Source organism: Mirounga leonina, unplaced genomic scaffold (genome assembly GCF_011800145.1).
Source record: "Mirounga leonina isolate KUSES-001 unplaced genomic scaffold, KU_Mleo_1.0 Mir_173, whole genome shotgun sequence".
NCBI lineage: Eukaryota > Metazoa > Chordata > Mammalia > Carnivora > Phocidae > Mirounga > Mirounga leonina.
Genome location: NW_023270447.1, coordinates 2,489,757 through 2,516,040, shown reverse-complemented (window position 1 = coordinate 2,516,040; position 26,284 = coordinate 2,489,757). Strand labels below are relative to the sequence as shown.

General features: G+C 40.9%; 1 protein-coding gene across 2 annotated transcripts; it reads left to right on the top strand.

The window, feature by feature from the left end:
• The first annotated feature begins 5,252 nt into the window (after positions 1–5,252).
• RBM15 (RNA binding motif protein 15) lies at positions 5,253–20,828 on the top strand. 2 transcript variants are annotated; one of them, XM_035017814.1, is made up of 3 exons: positions 5,253–8,140; positions 12,197–13,764; positions 19,301–20,828. In XM_035017814.1, exons 1-2 carry the CDS (start codon positions 5,275–5,277, stop codon positions 12,241–12,243), a joined length of 2,913 nt encoding a protein of 970 aa, XP_034873705.1. In that variant the 5' UTR covers positions 5,253–5,274; the 3' UTR covers positions 12,244–13,764; positions 19,301–20,828. The 2 variants fall into 2 exon arrangements, 1 of the variants encoding a protein (XP_034873705.1); XR_004681537.1 differs by lacking the exon at positions 5,253–8,140 and adding an exon at positions 8,588–11,541.
• The last annotated feature ends 5,456 nt before the right edge of the window (positions 20,829–26,284 follow it).

Below are 26,284 nucleotides of genomic sequence, written 5' to 3'. Positions count from 1 at the left end.
AATCCATGCCAATGACGTGGATTAATAAGACCTCTTATACATTGCTGGCAAGGATATAAATTGATAAAAAGAACACTTTGGAAAACAATTTGGCATTCTCTTGTAAAACCGACCATTAAATATTAAAAAATTCAAAAAATTTTAATCTCGTAGTTCTCCTCCTAGGTATCCCCTACCCACAATCTCCCTATCCTATCCCAGAGAAATTTTTGCACGTGTGCCTCAAGACACATGAATAAGAACCTTCATAATAGCACAAAAACAGAAAATGGCCCATATGCCCATCAGAGGAAGAATGGATATATAAGTGGTGGTATATTCAATACAATGGAATATTTTACAGTAATGGAAATAAACTATAGCTACATATGATAACATGAAAGAATCATAGTAACATTAGGAATGAAAAATGCAAGCCTCAGAAGATTACAAAGATTATATTGTATAAACAAGGACAAATAAAATACTATTAAGGTGCATGAACATGCACGCCCATGCATGCATGCACACACACACTTTTAAAAATTCCTTTAAAAAATTCTTTAAAGTTCTTGGGGTGCCTGGGTGGCGCAGTTGGTTGAGCATCCAACTCGTGGTTTTGGCTCAGGTTGTGATCTCAGGGTTATGAGACTGAGCCCCACATTGGGCTCCATGCTCAGTGGGGAGTCTGCTTGAGATTCTCTCTCTCTCTCTCTGCCCCTCCTGTCTATATTCTCTCTCTCGAATAAATAAATCTTAAAAAAAAGAATAAAAATTTCTTTAAAGTTCTTAAAACCAACCAAAACAAAAAATTATTAAACACCAGATTCAGGATTGTAGTTACCTATCAGAGTAGGCAGTGGATAAGGAATAAGGATAAGGTATTTAGGTAGATGTAAATTATCAATAACATTCTATTTCTTGGACCAAGTGGCAGTTTCATGGGTATTCACTAGGTTGTTGATAAAGAAATGAAAAATTTAAAGGCCCATGTATGGCCCATTGATGATTATGTGTCATGAACTAAGGATTATGATTAATCCAATTCTACGTACCCAAGTTCAGAAAGAAAATATATTAGTAATAGCAAACATGTTTATAGTGCTTACCATGTACCTGGCACTGTTCTAAGATCTTTATATGTTTTAACCCATTTAGTCCTCCCAGTGAAGATCCTAGGATTATTCCCATTTCATGGATGAGAATATCGAGGCCCAGAGAGATTAACAGTAACTCTTCTGCCCACAGCAGAGCTGGAATTTAATCCACACTGGCTGGTTCCAGCATCCATCATCTTAGCCACTGCCCTATAAGATGTCTAAATAAATGAAAGAGATAATCATATTAGGGCTTAGTCATGCAGGAGAAGATAGAGTAGAGTGCTTTCTGTAACAATGTTAAAAGGATGAACCACATACAGAGCTCTGTAAGTATACTAAAAGCCAATGAGTTCTATACTTTAAATGGGTGAAATTTATGGTATGTAAATTATATCTTAATAAAGCTGTTAAAAATAAAGGCCACAAACCACAAATAAGTAAGTGACTTTAATAATGCAAACTGGGTCCTAAATGATTGTTTGCTATTTTAGGATTTAATATATGCCTATGGGTAAAATACATGCTTTTTCTCCAGACCAACAAAATAAACCGCACTGTCAGGAGACCACTCACGTTTATGAAGGTAGATGAAATAGAAAATTTTAATCCACTCTTGTGGGTGGGAAAATAATTTCAATTCCCAGCTTCAGGCCTTTTTCATCTGCCAGGAAATCAAACAGCTCTCAGTTGCCAAGATCAATTTCATATTGTAATCATAATTGTCTGTGTACTGAGGATACACAAACAATAAAACCTAGGAAGAAGGTGGAATGAAGACATTTGATTGAAGACATACTGATACCTTTTGATTATGCAGTTTCTTCCATAACTTTTATTTTGCTTTTTCCTCTTAAATCTAAAACTGATTTTAAAGGATATGGAAAAAGCAATTCCTAGAGAAAGCTAGTTGTGGTCACTTTCCTGCTGGGCTGTGTCCTTGAGGGCCTTTGAATCAAAGCTTCAAAGGACCAACATTGACACCAGAATGGGCTATGGCAGCTTTTTCTCAACTCTATGTCTTGGGTTTCGACAAGGTATTCACAAGGCCAGATGAAACCTTGAACTGGACCTCAACAGCTCCATCACCAATGCCAGAAAAAGGGTTTAAAGTCCTGGCCTTCTAAACCATGGGTCACTTTTATCCTCTTTCAGCTCTCTTTAAAACACATGTGCAAACATAGGCTGATACGATCTCACTAAGCACCTTCATACTGTAAAGAACACAAAGGAAATGAAAACACTCATTTTGACTACAACATGGCCATATTATGTCATTATCCAATTCTGTTGTGGACATACACACAGACACACACATCAAGGTTATATTTTGGCTTTGTTACTAATAACAGAATCCAGGGCTTTTCTGTCTACCCATTCGACTTACCAGTCCTTGGCCACCAATCCCCTTAGGCAAGCTCTCCTGAGGCCGACAGCTGTGTGCACTAGCTTCCATCAAGCTCCCTGGTATTTCAAATGCTAAGCCACTAAGCCTAGCAGAGCCTCAGGCACTGCTGCACAGACTGGTACCTGCTCCTTGAACTCTTTCCCTCCATTCTTGTGCTCCCTCAACCCCTGTCATGTTTGAGAAACTATGCTGATTTGGTCCTTACTTTTTCTTTGATCATTCAGTCACCTATGCAGGTCAGTTTAGGCCAAAAATAGTCATTCTGGAGCCTGATTTGGATTGGCTATTACATTAAGTAATCAGATAATGGCTTAACTTCAATTTTGTGTTGTATTTAATATAATCTTGAAACAGATTAAAATCCCTAACAATGTAAAGCCTTTTGTTTTATGCTTTTACAAATAATGTGTTGGTTGTTGTTGTCTTTATCTCCTAACATCCAGATTTTTATCTTTAAATATCATTTCTCACTAAAAGCAACCAGATCTCCTTGGAGGAACTGGCTGATTTCATGTCTGGGGCAGGAAATGTATCAGATAAGCCTGTAACAAAATAACAAAGGGGGAAGAGTGGGAAGAGAGTGTATAGGAAACAAGATTGACAGGAGTTGGTAATTGCTGAAATTGGGTGTTGGGTACACCGGAGTTCTTTATAGTATCCTACTTTTGCTTTTTTTTTTTTTCTTGTTAGTTTAAGGATTGCTAATTAAAAAAAATGAAACAGTAATAGCATGCACATGGTAAAACAAGTTTCCTTTTAATAATGCAGAAAGATATACAATGGAAAGTTGAGTTTCTCTCCCACCCAGACCCTCCACCCGCCTCTCAGGGTAATCTGAGTAACCATAACCAAAGTACTCTCAATGAAGTTTCTATGAATGCATTAACAAAAACACGTGCACCTACGCATATATATTATTTTTTAAAACCACAAGTGGTAGCATGTTATACACATTGTTCTATGCCTCATGAAGTTTTAATAGCTAGTCTTAATTCAGCGAATAAGTCTACATACTACAGAGCCGCGGATTTTTATGCTTTTACCTATTAGGCTTCTTTCAAGCTTTGATCAAATCAAGAGATAAAATTCATATTCACCTTCCTCAAGATTATCTAGAAAGAGAAGGATGGCTAAGGCAGGGCTAAACATGTTGCAGTCCTAATCATAACACAGCTTTCAAGTTTAGGTTTCAGTTTTGGGGACATGCGCATTACCTTGAAAAATGTTACGTTAAAATCTCATTCTCTCCTACATACTGGACTTGAAAGAAGTGAGAGGAGAGGATCAACATAAGAACTCTCGTAACCTCTGCCAGGAGACCTGGGAGGACGGCAAAAAGCCTAATCGCCGTGATGAACTCAGCACTTCCTTCACCTGCCAAAGAGCAGCACCTGCCACAAGTGCTTTATTTACCTTTATGAAAGTTGGGGTTTGAAGCAGATGATGCCTGAAGGAGGCAAAGAGGTTCCTCTGGAGAGTCGGCAAGGCTGTGCTACTGGGTTCTTATACTAACCTGATGCCGGGAGGTACGAGAAGCCGCAGAAAAAACGCGACACGTCTGCATATGGAGCGTCAATTTGACTCGAATATTTAACGGGGAGGGACATTACATATACAAAGCCCACGGACCTAGATCGCCAGATCTTGTACAAAATCCAAACGCACGCGGCTTCGCAACAGAAAACTGGGAGCGCAGAGACACGCGCGCGGGCGGCGGGGCCCGGGCGCCGGGTACCCGCCCCCTCCGGTTACGCGGGGTACTTGGGCTGGAGCGGGGGGCGCCAAGGAGAGCCAGGCCCCGGGCGAGGGCTGCAGCTCGACTGTGCTGCCTCCCGGCTGCGGGCCCCCGAGAGCCCCAGGTGTTAGTGGGACCGGCACTTGGCGAACTGGGAACCCGCGGCCACCCTGCCCCGCGGATCCCAGGGCCCCAGCTTTTACAGGCTGTTCTGAGGTCAGAGGGACTAAGATGGTGTCCGCTGGGAGCTCCCCGGGCCGCCTTCCTGAGGAATTCGCCCCGACAGCCCCTTGTCCTAGGCAAGTAACTAAGTGGGCGGCCCAGAAGTTTCGGGTTCCAGGGGCCGAGGCACACCCAAGCACGCCGCAAGACCAAACAAATGTTTGAGGAGAGAACGCCGAAAGCGCGAGGAGGCGGAGCTAGCTCTGGGTCACCATCTCGCGACGTCTTAGTGACGTCGCACAGCAAGCGCGTGTTCTACTCTTTCACCTTCAGTCAGCCTTCTCAGTATACGAGCCTACCCCTTTAAGCGAATGATGGACAGTTATTTCAGCCTATCAACTTCCTTGTCAACATCCAATCAAATTTAAACTTCTTTGAGCCGCCGGAGGAGTTGGAAAAAGAGGTCGAAAAAGGGAGCGCTTTCTCTCTCGCGAGAACGCTGTAAGCGGGCCTCTCAGAAAAAACGCCAGAACTGATGGCCCGACTTCCCAGATAGTGAGTTAAAGGACGGAGTCACAAACCAATGAAAGGAATGAAGAGGTGGGATCACTGCTTTTACCGCGCTAGAAGTACCGTTACAGGGCAGACTTTTTGTCCAATCAACGCCTCCAGAGTTTGGGTCAGGTGACCCTAGAGTGCGAGGGGCGGAGCCACAGCCTGGCGCGAGGAACCGTTAAGATGGACAACAAATATAACCAATGAGGTACTCAGACTAGGGCGTTGGGAACCCAATAACAGTGGTTGGGCGGGCGCCTTTCCGGAGCGCGGGGAGATGTAAAGACAGACAAATCGTTTTCCCAATGAGACTGTAGAAGAGACAAGCTAATTGACCAATGAGGACTGCGGGGCGGGATCCTTTACCGCGGCGGAGTCCAAGATGGCGGCGTGCGGTTCCGCTGTGTGAAACGAGCGCGGGGCGGCGGGTTAATCATCTCCGCGGAGACGACCTCCGACGACCCGCAACAATGAAGGGAAAAGAGCGCTCTCCAGTCAAGCCCAAACGCTCCCGTGGAGGTGAGGACTCGACTTCCCGCGGGGAGCGGAGCAAGAAGTTAGGGGGCTCTGGTGGCAGCAATGGGAGTAGCAGCGGAAAGACCGACAGCGGCGGCGGGTCGCGGCGCAGCCTTCATCTGGACAAGTCCAGCAGCCGAGGTGGCAGCCGCGAGTATGACACTGGTGGGGGCAGCTCCAGTAGCCGCTTGCATAGTTACAGCTCCCCAAGCACCAAAAATTCCTCGGGCGGGGGCGAGTCGCGCAGCAGCTCCCGGGGTGGAGGCGGGGAGTCACGTTCCTCTGGGGCCGCCTCCTCAGCTCCTGGCGGCGGGGACGGCGGGGAATACAAGACACTGAAGATAAGCGAGTTGGGGTCCCAGCTGAGTGACGAAGCGGTGGAGGACGGACTGTTTCACGAGTTCAAACGTTTCGGTGATGTAAGTGTCAAAATCAGTCATCTCTCGGGTTCTGGCAGCGGGGATGAGCGAGTAGCCTTTGTGAACTTCCGGCGGCCAGAGGACGCGCGGGCGGCCAAGCATGCCCGAGGCCGCTTAGTGCTCTATGACCGGCCTCTGAAGATAGAAGCTGTGTATGTGAGCCGGCGCCGCAGCCGCTCCCCTTTAGACAAAGATACTTACCCTCCGTCAGCCAGCGTGGTCGGGGCCTCTGTAGGTGGACACCGGCACCCCCCTGGAGGAGGTGGAGGCCAGCGATCACTTTCCCCTGGTGGCGCAGCCTTGGGATACAGAGACTACCGGTTGCAGCAGTTGGCTCTTGGCCGCCTGCCCCCTCCACCTCCACCACCATTGCCCCGTGAGCTGGAGAGAGAGCGAGACTACCCGTTCTATGAGAGAGTGCGCCCAGCATACAGTCTTGAGCCAAGGGTGGGAGCTGGAGCAGGTGCTGCTCCTTTCCGAGAAGTGGATGAGATCTCACCCGAGGATGATCAGCGAGCTAACCGGACGCTTTTCTTGGGCAACCTAGACATCACTGTGACAGAGAGTGATCTAAGAAGGGCTTTTGACCGCTTTGGAGTCATCACTGAGGTAGACATCAAGAGGCCTTCTCGGGGCCAGACCAGTACCTATGGCTTTCTCAAATTTGAGAACCTAGACATGTCTCACCGGGCCAAACTAGCAATGTCTGGCAAAATTATTATTCGGAATCCTATCAAAATTGGTTATGGTAAAGCTACGCCGACCACCCGCCTCTGGGTAGGTGGTCTGGGACCTTGGGTGCCTCTTGCTGCCCTGGCCCGAGAGTTTGACCGATTTGGCACCATTCGCACTATAGACTACCGCAAAGGTGATAGTTGGGCATATATCCAATATGAAAGCCTCGATGCAGCTCATGCTGCCTGGACCCATATGCGTGGCTTCCCACTTGGTGGCCCAGATCGTCGCCTTAGAGTAGACTTTGCAGATACAGAACATCGTTACCAGCAGCAATATCTGCAGCCTCTGCCCTTAACTCATTATGAGTTGGTGACAGATGCTTTTGGACATCGAGCACCTGACCCTTTGAGGGGTGCTCGGGATAGGACACCACCCTTACTGTACAGAGATCGTGACAGAGACCTTTATCCTGACTCTGACTGGGTGCCACCCCCGCCCCCAGTCCGTGAACGCAGCACTCGGACTGCAGCTACTGCTGTGCCTGCTTATGAGCCACTGGATAGCCTGGATCGCAGGCGAGATGGCTGGTCCTTGGACCGGGACAGAGGCGAGCGAGATCTGCCCAGCAGCAGAGACCAGCCTAGGAAGCGAAGGCTGCCTGAGGAAAGTGGGGGCCGGCACCTGGATAGGTCCCCTGAGAGTGACCGTCCCCGAAAACGTCACTGTGCTCCTTCTCCCGACCGCAGCCCAGAGTTGAGCAGTAGCCGGGATCGCTACAACAGTGACAATGATCGATCTTCCCGTCTTCTTATCTTGGAAAGGCCCTCTCCAGTCAGAGACAGACGAGGTAGTTTGGAGAAGAGCCAGGGTGACAAGCGAGACCGTAAAAACTCTGCATCAGCTGAACGGGATAGGAAGCACCGGACAGCTGCTCCCACTGAGGGAAAAAGCCCTCTGAAAAAAGAAGACCGTTCTGATGGGAGTGCACCCAGCACCAGCACTGTTTCCTCGAAGCTAAAGTCCCCTTCCCAGAAACAGGACGGTGGGACAGCCCCCACAGCTGCAGCCTCTCCCAAACTCTGTTTGGCCTGGCAGGGCATGCTTCTATTGAAGAACAGCAACTTTCCTTCCAACATGCATCTGTTGCAGGGTGACCTCCAAGTGGCTAGTAGTCTTCTTGTGGAGGGCTCAACTGGAGGCAAAGTAGCCCAGCTCAAGATCACTCAGCGTCTTCGTTTGGACCAGCCCAAGTTGGATGAAGTAACTCGACGCATCAAAGTGGCAGGGCCCAATGGTTATGCCATTCTTCTGGCTGTGCCTGGAAGTTCTGACAGCAGGTCCTCCTCTTCTTCAGCCACGTCAGACACTGCCACCTCTACTCAGAGGCCACTTAGGAACCTTGTGTCCTATTTAAAGCAAAAGCAGGCCGCTGGGGTGATAAGCCTCCCTGTGGGGGGCAACAAAGACAAGGAAAACACCGGGGTCCTACATGCTTTCCCACCCTGTGAGTTCTCCCAGCAGTTCCTGGATTCCCCTGCCAAGGCACTGGCCAAATCTGAAGAAGATTACCTGGTCATGATCATTGTCCGTGGTGCGTCCTAAAGTCCATGTGTAACTTGTATTTACTACTTTGACATGGTTCCTGTTTTGTGATGTGTAATGGGATACAGCATCAGATGAAATTTTCTTTTGAATTAGTTTGTTTAGTTCTAGCTTTTTTCTTTTTTATATTTTTATAAACCTTTAAAATAGAAGTCAGGACAGTTTAGCTATTATTTTAAGTGAAAGGGATGCCCTGAAGGTAGCAGGCGGATGGATTTATTTTAATTAGGAGTTCCTACTCCTATGAGTAACTTCTTTTCCTCTTTTTCTTCAGTTTTTTTTTTTTTTCCTTTTTTAACCTTGAGCTTAAAAAAAAAAAATCCTCAGAGTTACAAACCCAAAATTTTTGAAAAGTCGGGATTTGGAGAAGAGCCCACTGACTTTATAAAGATGATAATATACACCTAAAAATGGCTTGATTCGTATGTAGGTAAATAATTCCTGTACCAGAAATGTTATTTGTGTGGCTGAAATTTGATCAGGAATTTTAAAAGTACAAGCTGGTAAATTGTATAGCAATGTAATTATTTTAATCAGGTATTTGAGTATTTCTCTTAAGATACATGGTTCATTCCCGGAGAGTTTGCTTTAACATACGCATTTTTTATCATTAGTTCTTAAGTTCTGTATCCCGTATATGCACTTTTGGTTTGTAGCTGTAACTGTTCAGTAAAAATTGAGGAGTAGGTTACAAACCATTTATGTCTTATGCTAGTATGCAAGAAGTGAGTAGGTGTTTTTAAAATCAGAATTCTTTGGTTAGTTATTGGTGTGTGGTGGTGTTTTTACTGACTTTCAGAGAGGTATAGCAGGTACAGGTCTAATTTAATTGTGCATATTTCAAAACTTAAGTGTTTTTCATCAAAGATGAGTTTTTTTGTATCCATGCAAATTTCTGATTTCAATAATAGAAAGAAGAGTTGTCTGCAGGCTCATAAGTCGGCTTTTGTTTTAGTGGGCATTAATCAGCCATATCTGGATTGCAGAAATTTTTAAAGTCATCGTGAAATGCCTTTGACATGCTCTTTTTAAATTTTGCCTGTATTTTTATTTTCATTTATAAACAGTAGCGATGACATTACATTATTGAAAATGTTGAATATCTTTGAAATTTTGTGTTTAACATATTCACTGGTGTCCAACCACAGAGAACTGAAATGTCAGTGTGGGAGAACCTCTTTTTATTGTTTTATTTCCCAAACACCTGGAATTAATACAGAATAATTTAACCCACCCTCACAGTTTTTTTCAAAGCTGAAGGTTATATCAATTCCTGGTTCTTAACAAGGGCTTTTGCTGCAAAACCGTAATGGATGATTTTCTTTTTTGTCTTGTTTCTTTGATCTGTCCCTCTGTCCTCACCCCTAGTTTCTCAGGTCATTAGTTAAGTATATTTCCCCCTTTGATTTTAAACACTGAGGACTTTAGCTAAGGCCCTTGATATTTAATTATGATTAGAAACTCTACGACCTTTTGGATCATGGTCCTGTTTCTATTCTGTGAAAGTGACTTATAGAAAGCCTGGCAGAACTCAACTGTTTTCTTTCTGTTATCAAAGCTGGTAGTTTTGAAATAGCACCAATAATAACCCAGGGAAATGTCATGTAATTTTTTTATTTTCCGTTATGACAGGTGTCTAATGCATGTCAGCATGAAATCCTCAACACTGCTGTGTCATCCTTTTTGGTTTTCACCATGCATTTATAAATTTTCTTTTTAAGTTGGGAGGTGTTTGTGGGTTTTTTGTTTGTATTTTAAACTGGAAAAACTAGCTATTTTGACAGAAGGAAGGTACTAGGCTGTGAGCACAAAGGTCCTTGGTGTGCCTGTAGGGAGAATATCTGAAATCCTACAAGTAAGACTTGGTGCTTTTGCTTTTAAAAAGCTTTGCTTGGCACGCTAATATGGAGGAGACACTGTTCAGAAACTAATGGAGGTTTGCAGTCTGTGTATACATGGGGTCAAAGTACAGTTTGGCTAGATACATTTTTCCAGTTTAAATAATCTCACTAACCATTAACTTTTGAATATCTTTTGATAAGGCTGGACAAATGATTTTGCTCTTTTAGAGAGTGAAGTCCACAACATTTAATTTTACTCTAATCCAAAGTGTGGTTTTTCCCATTTTCCTTTTTTTCTTTTCTTTTTCTTTTTTTTAAGTTGATGTGACAACTTACCGAAGAGTACTGTGGTTTTTGCTCCATGTTTGTTTGTTTGACTCTTTATCTGACATGGCGGCTTTTGTTAGATCTGCGCAATTTGTGCTTCCGTGTTTCTGAAACAATGGCTTGATACCATTTCTAAATGTATGTATTAGAAATAACTAATTATGTTTAGTTTGGTGCTTACCTACAGAGTGCCATCATTCAGATGAATCTCTTATTTGTGTTGCCCATTCTGTTGTGCAGGTTCATAATACTGTTAAACTATCTACTTAAGCCTTCAGGATGGAATGAAAGCAAGAGTCTAAAGCTATCTGGTTCTAATTCTCATTAGCCAGAATTTCATAATTTCAATATTGGATGTTCTTTATAACAACCACTTGTTTCTTTTACTTTTAAAAAAAAATACTCGTTTAGCTAAATTGATTTTTCTGGAACTCTGTTGAAAGGAATGCAAAGAAAATTTCTTCAGTATATCATTTAATGACTTATTAAGTATTACTGGGGAAAAACATCAAGCTAATTAACACTTAGATCACAACTTCAAAGTTTACGGAAAGTTAAGCAATCATTCGGCTCCTAGCCAATTTTTTAAATATTATTTTGTTGGTTGTAACCGGGATTCCTATAGTTTTCCACACAAAAATTTAAATTCCTGGTTTAACATGTATACTTGGACTCTGTAGCTAGAGTTTTCCCTTTAAGAATTACATCTTAAAATGTCCATCCTCTGGCTGGTATAAGCTTTTTGTCACATTTTGAAGGTAACATACTCTGGCCCTTAATTCATTTAGATCATTTGAGATACAGTAGGAAAAGTGAGGTGTGTGTGTGTTGCTTTCAGAGTCAAACACTGTTTAGGTTTATTTAAAAATTTTATGAGCAGGTTTTCACTGACGGTATTGGTTTTTTAAAATTTGAAATCCACGTTCTTTAGACCATGAAATTGCTCGTTATGCAGGTACAGCTTGAACTTCAGTTTGGGTTCATATAGGAACCATTCACCAAAAACTCTGTGGTAACAGAATTAGGAAATCCTCTTGAGGAGAGGGCCTTAATGACCTTTATGTGAAATGTTTTGGAGAGAATTTCTGGACTTTTTTTCTGTCTCTGCTACGGTGTTTGGTTTTGAGATGGCAGTTAGGTATGAGAACGAGAAGAGAAGTGGAGCAGACCCTGTTAACATTCTGGTCATAATGATGTCCCTAAAGGGAGAAAATGATTTCAGGTAACCACAGCGAACTGTCTAGCTAAATAAAAAGGTTTCTATGTTTGATTTAAACAGTTGAAAAGTAAAAGTCCTAAAATGTTCTTTGGCTGTTTAGCAATTGTTCTTAATGAGTTTTCTTAAAAGAACAGCTGCTGTCTTTGGTAACACAGATGAAGGTGGATTTTTAAATGGCTTCATATCTTGACCCCTTTCTACAACGGGATAGTTCTGGATTGTTCCATATAAATTATGGAATGAAACCAGAGAGGGTAAAAGTTTGACTAAACTCCACCTTTTTTTAGTTTCATTTTTTAAGTTATATTTAGAATATATTGATCATAAATGGATTATAAACTTTCTTTTTTCTGAAAATTTTTGACATGTTTTACTCAGTTACATGAGTATAAAGGGTATTTTCAGTCCTGTAATCTTTGCTTAATTGCAGTCCTTAAAAAAATCCACCCTGTTGTTTTACTTGTTATTTGTCTATTCATACAGTAAATTCATTCAAGGTATGTGCCAGTGGGTATTATTGGTGCTTTTTGAAGTCAAGCTGGACTATCCAGGAAGGTCTTGTTAATGTTATGTTCATCTATAATGGCATAGGGGAAATATATATATTTTTAATATTGTAAACATTTGTACTGAATAACCTTTTTTTCCCCCCCGCAAGCAAAACTGGTGAACTGCGGATTGAAGATATGGAATTCAAAGCTCTAATGGACCTTTTTGAAGAGAAGTTGTGGCTTATGTGGAGTTTACATGGGCCTCTTGATGGAAGAAAGCTAATCTGTTTAGTATTTGTGCATTTTACTAAAATGGCAGCTTAAAGTTGTGTATCTGCTATTGTGATGCCAATGCCGGTGTTTTAAGTGGAAAAAAAATGACCTCTTGCTTTGTGCTGTGTACACAAGATTTCTGGAAAAGTAAAGAAAAACCCTTTTTATGGCTCACACAGCTTAAAAGTAGCTGTCACTCAAACGTGCGCTCACAGTTGAGCTGCTTTTGTTTTATTCTAAATAAATTGTTTCTTTTGAGGAAAATGTTTTTCTGCCTGGAAGTGAATTGACGGCAAACCTTTGACCCCTTTGTTTGCAGCCGAGGGGGTACTTGCTGCTGCTCAGATCTTGTATGTCTTGAGCAAGAAGCAGGGAGACCATCATTTTGACTATCGCGGTGTGTCAATTCTGAAGGATCACTAGTGTTACTGTGACCCCCTTTGTTTGCAGCGAAGGGGATCCTTTGCTTCTCAGTCCTCAACTTGATGAGGAAATGGTGCTGTTTGCTGGCACGCAAGAAGCCGGGGCAAGCACCGTAAGCCTCACCACAGTGCACGAGTCGGGGGCTTTGCTGGTTTGAAGAGCCGGAGTTGCTGAAATTTAAGTTTTGATTTATTTTGTTCACCCATCACGTTTGGCCTTAGTTTCATTTTTAATTTGAAGAAAAGTTTGAAATTGCTTTATCTTGCACTTAACATTTGCACCAAATTGCCAAAAGAAGGAGAAATGCTCCGTTTGCTTTTTAAATGTTAATGATGATGTTAATAAAGCCTTTCCTGACACATTTGAGGAGCTCCTCCATCTCCAGGGGCTTCTTACCAGAGTTATGCAGTGATGGGTTTAGTTCTGAATGGATGAAGAGTTCCTGAGAGCTAGCGTTTGTAATTAGAACCGTTACTTGGTATCTGTGCCTTATTTGACCTGTGGTTCCACATGCCTTGGATGTGCATGCACCGTGACGGTTTCATAGGTACGAACGCACACTCAGGCCCAGTCACTTCGGTTGGTAGTACAGATTGTGAGGAAAAAATGGAGGCATCCTTAAAGAGGAGAAAGTGTTTGCCTTTAGTTCCTGCGTTATCCTGTACAGGGGCTCCTGAGCTTTGGAAGCTGTTCCCAGTACAGGAGAACAACTCCCCTGTTTGCAGCAGGAGACTTCGGTGCACAGTGACAACGCTGCAATTCAAGAGGAAGCCAGCAGTGCTGCCACCAGTGGCTTCAGACACCATTGTCGTTTGCCAGTTTTAAACGTAACTAGTTGCAGACGAAGACCACCTTGAAATGCAGGCTTGTTGGGCTTGTTTTGAATTTTAACCTCGGATGGAAGAGCCCTAGTGCTGTCTGTCTCCATGCGGGATGATGCTTACTTAGGCAACAGGTGATTATCAACCAAGGATGCCACGGTTATGCTCTGCAAGGTGGTGTTCCAGTGGCAAACAGCTGTATAAACTCTTGTAAACAGGTAAGAGGGTTTTTAGAGGTCAAAAATGCATTTGATTAACAGGGTGAGGGCTATTACTGGTTGGGGTATTGTTTCTCTGATTGAAAGTCTTTAGGCGCTCTGCTGCCACGACTAGCTTCCTCTCCTCACCAAAGTGTTGTGTTTGTAAAAGTCTAGGCCAGAACTTTTGTTGTACTTCGTGTTTATATGTATATCTTTTTTTAGTTTACTTTAACTCGCGGAAAAATTTTTTTATCGTGGGAGCCCAAAGTATTAAAATCCTGGTTATGGGTTTGGGATTTACAGCCTGATGTCCTTTAAAGTTTTGACATTTTCCATTAACCGTGGCCTTCACCCTCTGTGGTGATTTAATGGTGCTGGAAGAACTTACTACTGTAAAATGTTGCCATTACGAACGCTGATTCTAAACCTCTGGGTTAGTATATAGCACAAAAAGAAAAGTACCGTCAGACTGGGAATGATAGATAAGTTAGCCAAAATGGTTAGTTTTCTTCTTGGCTTACAAAGAGATGGAATTATCAAAATAGGCAACTATAGTTTTAGGGACGTAAATAGGCAATGTTTCGAGAAATCTAGCTTTTGTCTGCGCTCGCCATTTTCATTGTCCATTTAGTCCTACCAGCCTTCTGAGCCCTTCCAATCCCTCTCCCCTCCCCCCAAATTGATTAGGTATGAGGCTTTGGCAACTTAATATAAGCATGGCTTTTTTAGTGTATGATACAGCTAGGTTTCCTTAAAGTGGGGTTGAAATGTTGAATTTTTCTTTTTCACAAAATTCTGGTTTTTCATCTCTTTCGAAAGGGGAAAAGTGAAGTGCAGTGGTTGTTTTTGTTTTTCAGTTTGTCATTGTGTGACTGACAAGTTTTTAAAAGCTCTGCTTATGAGTTGGCTGTCACCTAAAACTGCTAGATGATCTCACCTACATTTCTTCAAAGGTTTTGTACCTGTTGGGAATGTCAATTTCCAATGTATTTTCTTTCTCTGGCTAGTCCACACTGAAAGCCCATTAAGTAGTTTTTCCAACTAGTAAGCAAGTATTTTAAATCACTATAATGATTTCAGGAAGATTATGTGACACTCTACATATTTCCACATGTTTGGTATCTTTCTAAGGTCTCAGGTTTCATCTCAAGAACAAGAGGAAAAGGTTGCGAATAGAACATTTATTTATTTGTATATGAAACGATATCATGCAAAATGGAAGGGTACTCAGCATGACAATCTTTTGAAACTACTCATGAAATCATTTTATTTCTAGCTACACCATGAAGGAAAAATTCTTAATTGGGTTGAGTGTTAGATCTAGACTTCTGGTTTTATAAATTGGGACCTGCCTTTTTGAATTCTTTGTTTGGTTTCTCAGTATCTTTCGTATGGTCTAAATTTAGGATTCTGCTATAAAGGAAATTATTCCAAGAACACCTCTGAATTGACTTGTGCTCATTTTGAAAAGCCAAGCTGTGGGTATTAAAATTGAAAATAGGGAGTACCCTGATTTTAGTGATACAACTTAGATTTTATAAATTGTCACTTCTGTAGCTTAAGTCACATTGTTGTTTACAAGCTGTTTATCTGAGGCAGTAAATTTAATGCTTATGGCTGGTTGCAGCATCTATTTTTCTTTTTACAATGGGTTATCTGATTATGGCTTATCTGACCACCACTTCCATCTCCCTCCAGTTCCCTAAGCAATTTATTGAATGACAAAATTCCTTCAAACCTCACACAAGATTGTCCTTAGCAGCTAAGAAGAGATTTTGAACTTGAGGTCAAATTACTTAACATGCTTCTACTCAAATGCTGTAACATTAAGCTTTCAGGTAGAGTTTCTGTATAATCATTTGAATGCTGACTGTATCTTAAGAAGTAAGGTGCTGAGCATATAGATGAAAGTATCAGTCTCTACACATCTCAGCAACTTATACTGTAATTAGGGAAACTAGATATAAACAAGTAAATGGTTAAATATCAGGGGAAAAGTTCACAGTTTAAGACAATTACAAGAGGGATGTCATAGGCCAGGTTTTGATTAATTGCTAATGAATTTTTACAGGTGATACAGGTCTATGAGTATATGAGCTTAAAGGTTCCTTTAGGCTGGGATAGTCAAGAAAGACTACAAAATAATGTGTTAGGTGGAGAAGGATGTGGAATGATGAGGGAGATTGGGATTGAGATGTTGGGCAGGCAAGCATGAATAATAAAACAGCTTGTTGATCAGTGGAAAAGTTGAGCAGGCTGAAGCCTGGAAAACTTGTAAAATGGTCAGGTCAACAGAAATAGGGAGGGAATCCTGAAAGGCAAGGCGGTTTGAGGAAGGTGGGTAGTGAGGATGCATAATCAGTTTGAGGCAGGTTGACAGAAAGCGACGGTACTAATAATAGCAATCATTTATTAAAAATACCCATTTTAGGCCAAGCATTCTGCCAGGGCCTATGCATACATTGTCTCAGATAGGTTTCACTACAGACCATAATCTGACAGCTAGAATTGATAGAGCCAGGGTTCTAACCAGGCATTTGTTCCAGCTAGAGTTTTTGGTTGCTGTACTGTCCTACCTCACTACTTTTTTCTGGAGGCTGGGATGGGATAAAGCTGCAAACTTGAGAAAATGTCTGGGCAGTGGGTTTCAAACTATAGAGTGTATCACCATTTGTGGGTTTTGGGAAACATGCAGGCCTTTGGCTCCCACTCCACGCATTCTGGGATTTGTTAGGGCTGGCATGGCCCAGGAGTCTTTGTTCTTCTACGAGCTTCCCCAGTAATTCTGATGTAGTCTGTGGTGATTGGCCACATGTTGAGCATCACTGGCCCACAGAGAGTAGAGTGCTGAAGTGTAAACTTGGGGTTATGTCATATATACGGCATGGGAAGGGGAGATGGTGTGGAAAAGAATCCCAAGGAGAAGAGCCAGAGTAGTAGTGTTCTGTCTCTGAGGCTGAGAGGAGGTAATTGCAGAAGATAAATTCAAAGCTGTTACAGAGACAAGCAGAATGAAACTGCAAATGCCATGGAACTTATCACTTAAAACCGTCAGTTAAGTAACTGTTTTATAGTCGTGTAATTATTTTTCCAAGGAATTCAGTCTAGCTTAGTATGTGATTTTTGCCTTATAACAGTCTGTAAGAAGGGCCACTCTTTAAAAAATTTATAAAATGCTAAAGGGATACCAGAAAAGTTTTGTGAGTTTGGCTAGGGGATATACAGCCAGGAACTGATTGGGATATCCTTGAGGTTTCGGATGTTAATCTAAAAATACTGTGACTGTAGTCTATTTTAAATTAAAATGAAAGCGATTCTAGGATTATGTATATGTGTATGTACATGAGCAAGTTGTTTTTTGTGAATGAACCGGCACCTATATATACTACCTCTTAGGCAGGTTACTGATAGGATTGAGGCAGAATGGAATTATAAAGTTGAGTGTATCTTTGACTTCTGAATGGTTGAAGGATTTCTTGTTTTGGATTATCTAACCTGGGTTTGTCTTCAGTTAGTGTGGAATTAATTCATTCTTCAAATACTTATTCATTTATTTATTTTTTAAAGATTTTATTTATTTATTTGACAGAGAGACACAGTGAGAGAGGGAACACAAGCAGGAGGAGTGGGAGAGGGAGAAACAGGCTTCCCGTGGAGCAGGGAGCCCAATGTGGGGCTGGAGCCTGATGCGGGGCTCGATCCCAGGACCCTGGGATCATGACCTGAGCCGGAAGGCAGACGCTTAATGACTGAGGCACCCAGGTGCCCCCATTCTTCAAATATTTAGATATCTGTATGTACCAGGAATTATTCTAGATCTTGGGAGTATATTGGTGAAGAAAACAAATTTCTCTTTTCTCATGGAGCTGACATTCTGATGGAAGAAGGGAGATAGTGAACTGTAAGGACCAGTTGCCAAGGACAAATGCTGAATGCAATAGAAAGCTTTTAAAGTTTTAAGGAGGTGGAGTGCTGTGATTTGATCAAGATTTGACTACCTGTCTCAGGAAAGTAACACAAATTTCCTTCAGCTATTCCCAAGATGTAGAATAATGCCTGGCATATAATAGGTACCCAAATATTTGAAGAATTAATTAGCTACACTAATTGAAGACAGACACAATATAAGTAATTCAAAATAGGAAATCTTTCAGCTGTTGACAAGTCAAAGATAGTATTTCCTCCAAAGATATGTTAGCATTTCAGATTCACTGTAAGACTGAAAATGTTCTTGTTCAGAGATCAGTGGTGTTCTTTTATTTAAATAACCATAGTAGAGATTGTATTTCTTCTTCAGGCTCAAAGTTGCTGGCCACCCTGAGATTTCAAAGCAGTCTTCCTCCTAGTATATCCGTATTTCCTCAATATGTCATTTCTTATTCTTTCTGTTTTCAGGCCACGGTCAGGAGAGCTTCCACTATATAGTCATATACAGTTTCTGCTACATTAGCTTCTACGTTAGCATCACCTGAGGAACTTTTTAGTGCCAGTACCTGGAAATCACTCTCTCAGATTCATTTAAATTGATCTAGGTGGAGTGGGCCTTTGCCAAGGCCCCGGTATTATTTTTTTTGTTTTAAGTGCCCCAGATGATTCTCATGTGTAGCCAGGGTTGAGAACCATTGCTCTAGAAACAGACCTTAAACAGACTCACAAGCACACAGAATCAACCTCTTAAGCACTGTTTGAAAATCAAAACCAAAAACGTTCAGAGTACAGTATATATGTTGCTTAGTCTTCCAGAAGCCTTAACCCTTTAAAGTGTGGACCTCAGACCAGCAGCATTACTATCATTTGAAAACTTGTTAGAAGTATAGAATTACAGGGTCTCACCCTGACCCATTGCGTGGAATGAGATCCCCAGGTAATTTTTATGTACTTTAAAGTTTAAGAAGCAATGCTTAAGATGTAGATATATAAATATTCTTTATGCTAAAAATGGGATGATTAGAATCTTATTTCTCATGGGTAAGATTTTCCAATTTGTTCATTAGTATGTGACATTTACTTTAAAGCATTTAGAAAATATTTTCATCAAGAAAAGTAGGAACAAAGAGTTCTTAGGTAGTGAGCTTCTGGTGACCAGAAAATTACTAGAGGTCTCTGTCACCAAGACAGGGGGAGGGGTTGCTGTTGCCTGTCTTGGTTGGTTCTTGCTTATTTTGTTATGCTTCTGTCTTTTTCCTCTCCTTCCTATTCTCTTCTGGTCCACTCTTTTCCTTGTGAGATAAAACATGTTATTTTTTACAGACATGGGTGAGGATAGTTGAGACACTATTTGCTGATAGCTGCCCCGTACTTGAGAAAATTTGGTAGAGGTAGGTTTAGATCTCTACGGGGATGGATATAGACAGGATTGAGGTGTAGGTTTGAATTGCTTTAATTTTTAATTGTAATATGATAGTAACTTCGTAAATAAACTGCTTTTCCTCACATAGCAACAAGAATCAAGCATCTAATTCATATTAATAGCCTTCTTTTTTTAAAGGAGGGAGCATATTTAAGTATAATAATTGGTTAAACACCTTTTTTTTCCTCCTGGGTTTCTTTTTAGGAACTACTGACAATCAAAAACCTATAGCCGACTTTGGGATATGACTTTACTATTCAGCAACTAAAAGATGAGTTCTAATTGGCAGACTTCTGGCACTGGCACTTGTCCTCCTGTTTCTATAAAAACTGGGTTGGAAGTCAGAGCTGCACAAAGGGAAAGGGTAAGTTTCTTTTAAACTCCATATTTATAAACCCATATCTTATTAACTGTGGCATGGTGTCAGTTTTCAATACATCCGTGAACTAGAATGCAAACATGAACTACTAATTTTCATTTCAGTGGAAACTGACATCAAGTCATTAAATATAATAGGAGGGTTTAAATATGGATTTATTTTTCTTGTGACTCTGACTTCACATTTCTTGAAATAATTGAACTCAGTATGACAATTCTCACTTTCAGTTATTTCTAATTTGGGGATTATAAAATTGATTTTTATCCTCTTAGATCTTATTCTATTGAACCTTTCTGGTAAGTGAAAATTGGAAGATAAAATACGTACAGAGGACATTTTAAAAGTCTGCATGAATTACAAGTCTCTTGTTTTGCGCTAAGTCCGATTTTTTCCATTATAAAACAAGTACTGTACTACTGACCAGTTTTTTAGTTTCTCTCCTCTCTTTGCCAAGCAGGATGAGGTCGTCTGTTGGGCACATACATTTGTTTTCATCCAGGCAGACATCCATTATTCGTAGACCCTAAGACACCTGCCAGTTGGTGAGTCATCTTACTGCTATGGCTTCAGAGGGCTATGCTACACAGCTGGGGCATTTAGGCTGGAAATTGTTTAATCAAGTGTGATAAACTCCAGTCTACAGGTTGGTGTATGCAAATAATTTATGCTAAACTCTGACTAGTTTTGAGATAATTGGAAGGAAGACAGTTTGGCCCTTGCTCTTTAACACTTAGCTTTCTCATTTCCTTGGTCCTGACAAACTTCTCTTCCCTGCTAAAACATTAGTGTTGGTTGACATGAACCAAAGAGTGGGACATCCTGGCTTTATTTCAGCTCAAATCGTCACTTCTATAAAAATAGTAGAAGTGAAAGCTGGAAGTCTTCCATTACTTCCAAGTCCCTGGTCAGTTAATGCCTGAAAGTGGATTCTCATTAAAAATGTATGCCTCCCTTCCTTAACTACTAATGTGTATCCTGTTTCTGTTTGCTTGCTGGGGCTTGAATGGGGTAAAAATAGAATTGAATTTGTGATTTTCTTTTTTGGGGGGGTGGCTAGAAGAAAACTTTCGGTTTTAGCTGTGTGCCGTCAAATATCTAGACATTCTCTCCTCGCTAGTAAGGGGGCCAACTCATCTTGGCTCTAAAACTGAAAGTCCTGTGTCCCAGGAACGCTCATGTTTCCAGCCAAACCCAGACGGTTGGTTACCCTGTCTTAGTTTATTCTCTGTATCCCTAAAAAAAGCTTCACTGGCTTACTATTGATCATTATTTTGTATAGAAGGAGATTTCACAATATACCACCTTCTGTTGGAATGTTACCAGAGATTAGGTTCTGTTTCTTTTTCTCTTCCTTTGTTTTAATTAAAAAAAAATTTTTTTAAAAGATTTTATTTATTTAAGAGAGAGGGAGAGAGGGAGCACGAGCAGAGGGAGGGGCAGAGAGAGAAGCAGCCTCCCCGCTGAGCAGGGAGCCCTATGCTGCGAGTCTCTGATCCCAGACCCCTGGGGTCATGACCTGAGCCGAAGGCAGACTCTTGACCAACTGAGCCACCCAGGCGCCCCTCTTTCTTTTCTTTCTTTTTTTTTTTTTTTTTTAGAAATGATTGTCCTTTGAGTCAGTGACCATAGGTAATACCAGCTTCCTCTCAGAAATGAAACATGAATTTTAACTAATTTATTTAAAATTGATTCCAGCCACTTTTGTTATTTTTTGTTTGTGTATATGTTAATAACTTAGGTATAAATCTGAGACCAGTTGGGTAGATATTTGTGGGAAATGAGTAGGCAAATGAGGTAAATATGTGTACATAAAGCCTACAAGTTGGTTTTGGGCTAAGAGAAACACTTAAGGATTTTAAAAAGTTGGGCTTTTTTTTGTATTGAAGTCTTCAGAGAAACTACTGTCCATGTTTTTTGTATTGTCTTGCATAAAAATAACAAATACTAATATATGGTGTGTATTTTCTCATGGAAAAAGCTGATTTTACAGTTGGACAAGTTTATTAGCTAAGCTAATTTTTTGCAAACAGCATCACATATATTAATATGCCTAGATTATTTGGAAAATATCACAAAATTATCACCTCAGTCCATTTAAGTGTAGCTGTTGCTTTCATTAAATTTTAACCTTCTAGACAATCATTAAGGGAAAGCCAGGGGCCGGATCTAATCAACACTGGTAGTTAGGTTTCAGAATTGGCTCTGTTAAAGACTAGCTTTGTAACTTTAGGCAAATAACGGTCTTAATCTGCTTTTGTTCTGTAAGTATAAAACAGGAATAATAATACCTCTTCAACTTCCTTACAGGCTTGACATGATGATAATGAGATAATGGGTAGGGAAGAACTTTCAATAGTTAAAGGTACCATAAAGGTAGAGTTTTAGTATCAGAAATAGTACTTAATGAACAACATATGTAGAAAATTCCATCTTTTGTGATGATTGTATGGCACTTCTTAGAGTAATAGCTGCAAGAAATGGTATCTTAACAGTTTTATTTATTTATTTATTTATTTTTTAAAGATTCCACTTCTTTGACAGAGCCCAAGCAGGGGGAGTGGCAGGCAGAGGGAGAGGGAGAAGCAGGCTCCTCACAGAGCAGGGTGAGCCCAATGTGGGGCCTGATCCTGGGACCCTGGGATCATGATCTGAGCCGAAGGCAGTCGCTCAGCCAACTGAGCCACCCAGGCACCCAACAGTTTTAAATATAAACCAATAAGTAGTTGAGAAGAAAGTATGCTGAATTTTTATGTTCAAATTATCATAGCTCTGCTAAATAAAAAAACATTTATGTATGTTTCAAGGCTTAATATAAACATTCCAACTAATATTTTAGTACTGAGGAATTAATTACAAGGCAAGCATTATCTTCTTTGGTAAGATTCAGTGAATATTGAAAGACCTAAAAAAGTTAATTATCGTTACAACTACATTGTTACTGCACTGTACCACATGTCTTTTGTGGCTTTAATTTTAATTTGTTTTGGTTCTTAGGTACTTTGCATTCTCCTTTTCATTTCAATCTAGATATTATAAAATTTTATGCCAATTTGAGTTAGAACAAATTTATAACTGCTTTCAATTAAATCAGCTTCATAATCTTGTGGTACTGCCAAGAAGTCAGAGTGATCTAGAGAGGACAGTGTAGGGTTTCCTGTCAGTCTGTATGAATTGTGACTTCACTATTTATTGGATGTTTAATTTCTTTGACTTTAAGCTTATTCATTGTAAGATGGCATCATAGTATCTGTTTCTAAGGGTTGTGAAGATTAAATAAGATAATATATAAAATGTGCCTCCCTCAGTGACGGGTATATATTGGATGTTGAAATAAAATTGTTCACTACCCTACCACTCCAGACACACATGGTTGTGTATCCTAAATTTAATATTTGTTCTCCTCTTTGTCCCTAGGAATCTCTTGAGGGGGAAGGGGAAAGAAAGTCAATGAACTGTTTTGATTTTCTTGAAACTGAGTATATATCTGAGATAGTATTTCTAGATTATGGATTCCTAAAAATGTGTTGACATCTTACAATATTGTCCAAGAAAAGTAATAGATGAATAGGAACATCATAAGTTAGTTGTTATTACAAGGAATACATTAGTTGTAGCTGTCTTTTAAGTTCTTGCAGCCTAGGGAATCAGACTTTCTTAATCCACACCACCCAGGTTCAGAGGGCTATTGCCATTGAGCAGATGAAGAGTTGCTCTGTTGTGTAAGATTCATAAAGCCTGTCCAAATCAGAATTTAACTTGGAGTTCTTTAGTTGGTCCTACTTAAAATGTACAGTCTGCTTTCTTAGGAGGAAAGAATCTCATTGTTCTAGGTAAAGTCTCTTTTGAGAAGAGTATTGCTCACAAGAGAAGGGGGATAGATGAGAGTGGTTTCTAGTAAATCGCTGATTTTTTGTCTTCTGTTTTGACATGGAAGGGATGTAGAAAGCAGAAGAAGGGAAATTAGCAGCTGCTGTGTCTGAGGGTTATTTTGCTTAGTACAGGAGTATTTTCACTTAGGCCTCACAGTGTATCCGTGAGGTAGGCTGGTACAGTTATCCTCAGGTACAGAGGAGAAAACTGGGGCTCAGATTGAATGACTTTGATGAGATCAAAGGGTAACAAGTGGCAGAATGGAATTTATTATCAACTGTTTTTGCTGTCTGTATGTGTAAGAGGAGTGGTGTTTGCTTTTTTTTTTATATTGTCTTACATCTAAAATACAAAAAGAATGTTAGACATTTATATCTAAATGAAAAATCTATGTTTAAAATAGGACCAACTACTGTTTTTAAGATCACTGAGATTTGAATCCAGATTAATTTGGTTCCACAGTTTATGCTGGGGAATAAAAAGATGAGTAGAACACCATCCAACTTGCTGATCTTGCAGACTAATGGGAAAGTGACAATATGAGCTCATGTAGTACTCTTTTAAAAGGTAGATGGGATTCCGAACAGAGAGTGACTTCCTGCTGGGGGAGGTCTCCAGAAGAGGTAGCGTTTGAGTGAGTCAGCTTGTGAAGGGTGAGACTGTGCCCAAGGGAGAAAGGCAAGCTTTGTAAGTGGTGGCAAACCTTGCACAGAGACATACACAGGGAGTGAGCGGGTATGGTATTTTGGAGCTAAAGCCAGGCTTTCAGTTTAGTCTTATCCTCTGTAGTGAATCAGTAGATATTTTAAAGCAGAGAGGAATGGAAGGATAGAATAATGATAATAAATTTTTATTTTTTAATTAGTTTAATTTTAAATGATTTATTTTAATTATTTAATTTTAGTAACAGTAGTTTGAAAGAGTCTTCTGAAAGAGATTGTCAGGGAGCTTGGTGTTACAGAGAACTCTAGGTATTTTCTTTCCTCTTAAAATAACCCAAGTAATGAAATGAAGGGCTCTCTATTCACATGTAATTGCTTAGCCTGAGTGACATTATTAACTAGTTAACATAATTATTCTATATTTAAAAAACATAGTTTAGGGCGCCTGGGTGGCTCAGTTGGTTAAGCGACTGCCTTCGGCTCAGGTCATGATCCTGGAGTCCCTGGATCGAGTCCCGCATCGGGCTCCCTGCTCGGCAGGGAGTCTGCTTCTCCCTCTGACCCTCTCCCCTCTCATGTGCTTGCTCTCTCTCATTCTCTCTCTCTCAAATAAATAAATAAAATCTTAAAAAAAATAAAAAAATTAAAAAAAAATAGAAAACATAGTTTAGGGCTGCCTTGGTGGCTCATTTGGTTGAGCGGCTGCCTTTGGCTCTGGTCATGATCGTGGGGTCCTGGGATCGGGCCCCGTGTTGGGCTCCTGCTCAGCGGGGAGCCTGCTTCTCTCTCTCCCTCTGCCTGCCTTCCCCTGCATGTGCTCTCTCTGTCAAATAAATAAAATCTTTAAGAAAAACCAAAACATAGTTTAAGTGTATCTTCCATTAAAAGCTACTTATTCAACCTTCATATAAAACTTGTAGTTCCTTTTTTTTTTTTTTTTAAGATTTATTATCCATTTGAGAGAGAGAGAGCATGAGTGTGTAGGTGAGGGGCAGCGGGAGAGGAAGAGAACCCCAAGCAGATTCCTTGCCAAGCATGGACCCCAACATGGGGCTCGATGCCACAACCCCAAGATCATGATCTGAGCCGAAACCAAGAGTCAGACGCCCAACCAACTGAGCCACCCAGGCACCCCTAAAACTTGTAGTTCTAAAGACACATCTAGATCATTTAGCTTGAATATTTCATATATTCTCTCTCTCTCTCTCTCTCTCTCTTTTTTTAGATTTTATTTATTTATTTGACAGAACAAGGAGGGAGAGCGGCAGGCAGAGGAAGAGGGAGAAACAGGCTCCCCGCTGAGCAGAGAGCCTGATGCGGGGCTTGATCCCAGGACCCTGAGATCACGACCCGAGCTGAAGGCAGATGCTTAACCGACTGAGCCACCCAGGCGCCCCTAGCTTGACTATTTTAGATAATTAGATGTAGTGAAAAGTAATATAGGGGCACCTGGGTGTCTCAGTCGTTAAGCGTCTGCCTTCGGCTCAGGTCGTGATCCCAGGGTCCTGGGATCAAGCCCCGCATCGGGCTCCCTGCTCGGCGGGAAGCCTGCTTCTCCCTCTCCCACTGCCCCGCTTGTGTTCCTGCTCTTGCTAACTCTCTCTCTCTGTCAAATAAATAAATAAAATCTTTAAAAAAAAAAAAATTGTTTGGATGGGCAGGAATACTATTCAAATGAACTTGAAATAAAGGTGTGTTTTTTTAGCAATTTTTTTTTTTTTAAGATCTTATTTATTTGTCAGAGACAACCGACTGAGCCACCCAGATGTCCCTTTTTAAATTTTTTTAAAAAGATTTATTTATTTATTTTAGAGCACACACACAAGCGGGAGTGGGAGAGGGACAGAGAAATTCAAGCAGACTCTGCACTGAGCATGGACCCCTACACAGGGCTCAGTCTCACGACTCTGAGCTCATGACCTGAGCTGAAACCAAGGGTCGGGCACTTAACCAACTGCATCACCCAGGTGCCCCCCCACCCTTTTGGGCAATTCTTATTTTTTATTACATAGCAATACACATTTATCATAGAAAATTTAGGAAACAAAATAATGAAAACAGAGATTACTTCTAATTACTTCTAATAAGGAAAGATAACTTTCTGGAGGATGTATACCATTCTAATCACTCAACAAGGCTTTAATACTCATTCAGATTTCAGAGTCCTACTCAGCCAGTGGCTACATTTAATACTTCTTTAAGCTAATGAGAATGGTTTTCCATCTCCACATATTTTAGTGGCTGAATTACCAAGGCACAGTTGAGAGTTTGGTCAAT

Bases quoted from the DNA above. Each gene is read 5' to 3' on its own strand.
- RBM15 (XM_035017814.1), top strand. From the start codon at position 5,275: ATGAGGACTGCGGGGCGGGATCCTTTACCGCGGCGGAGTCCAAGATGG. The intron at 8,141-12,196 runs GTGCGTCCTAAA...CCCCCCCGCAAG, and splicing joins GGTCATGATCATTGTCCGTG to CAAAACTGGTGAACTGCGGA.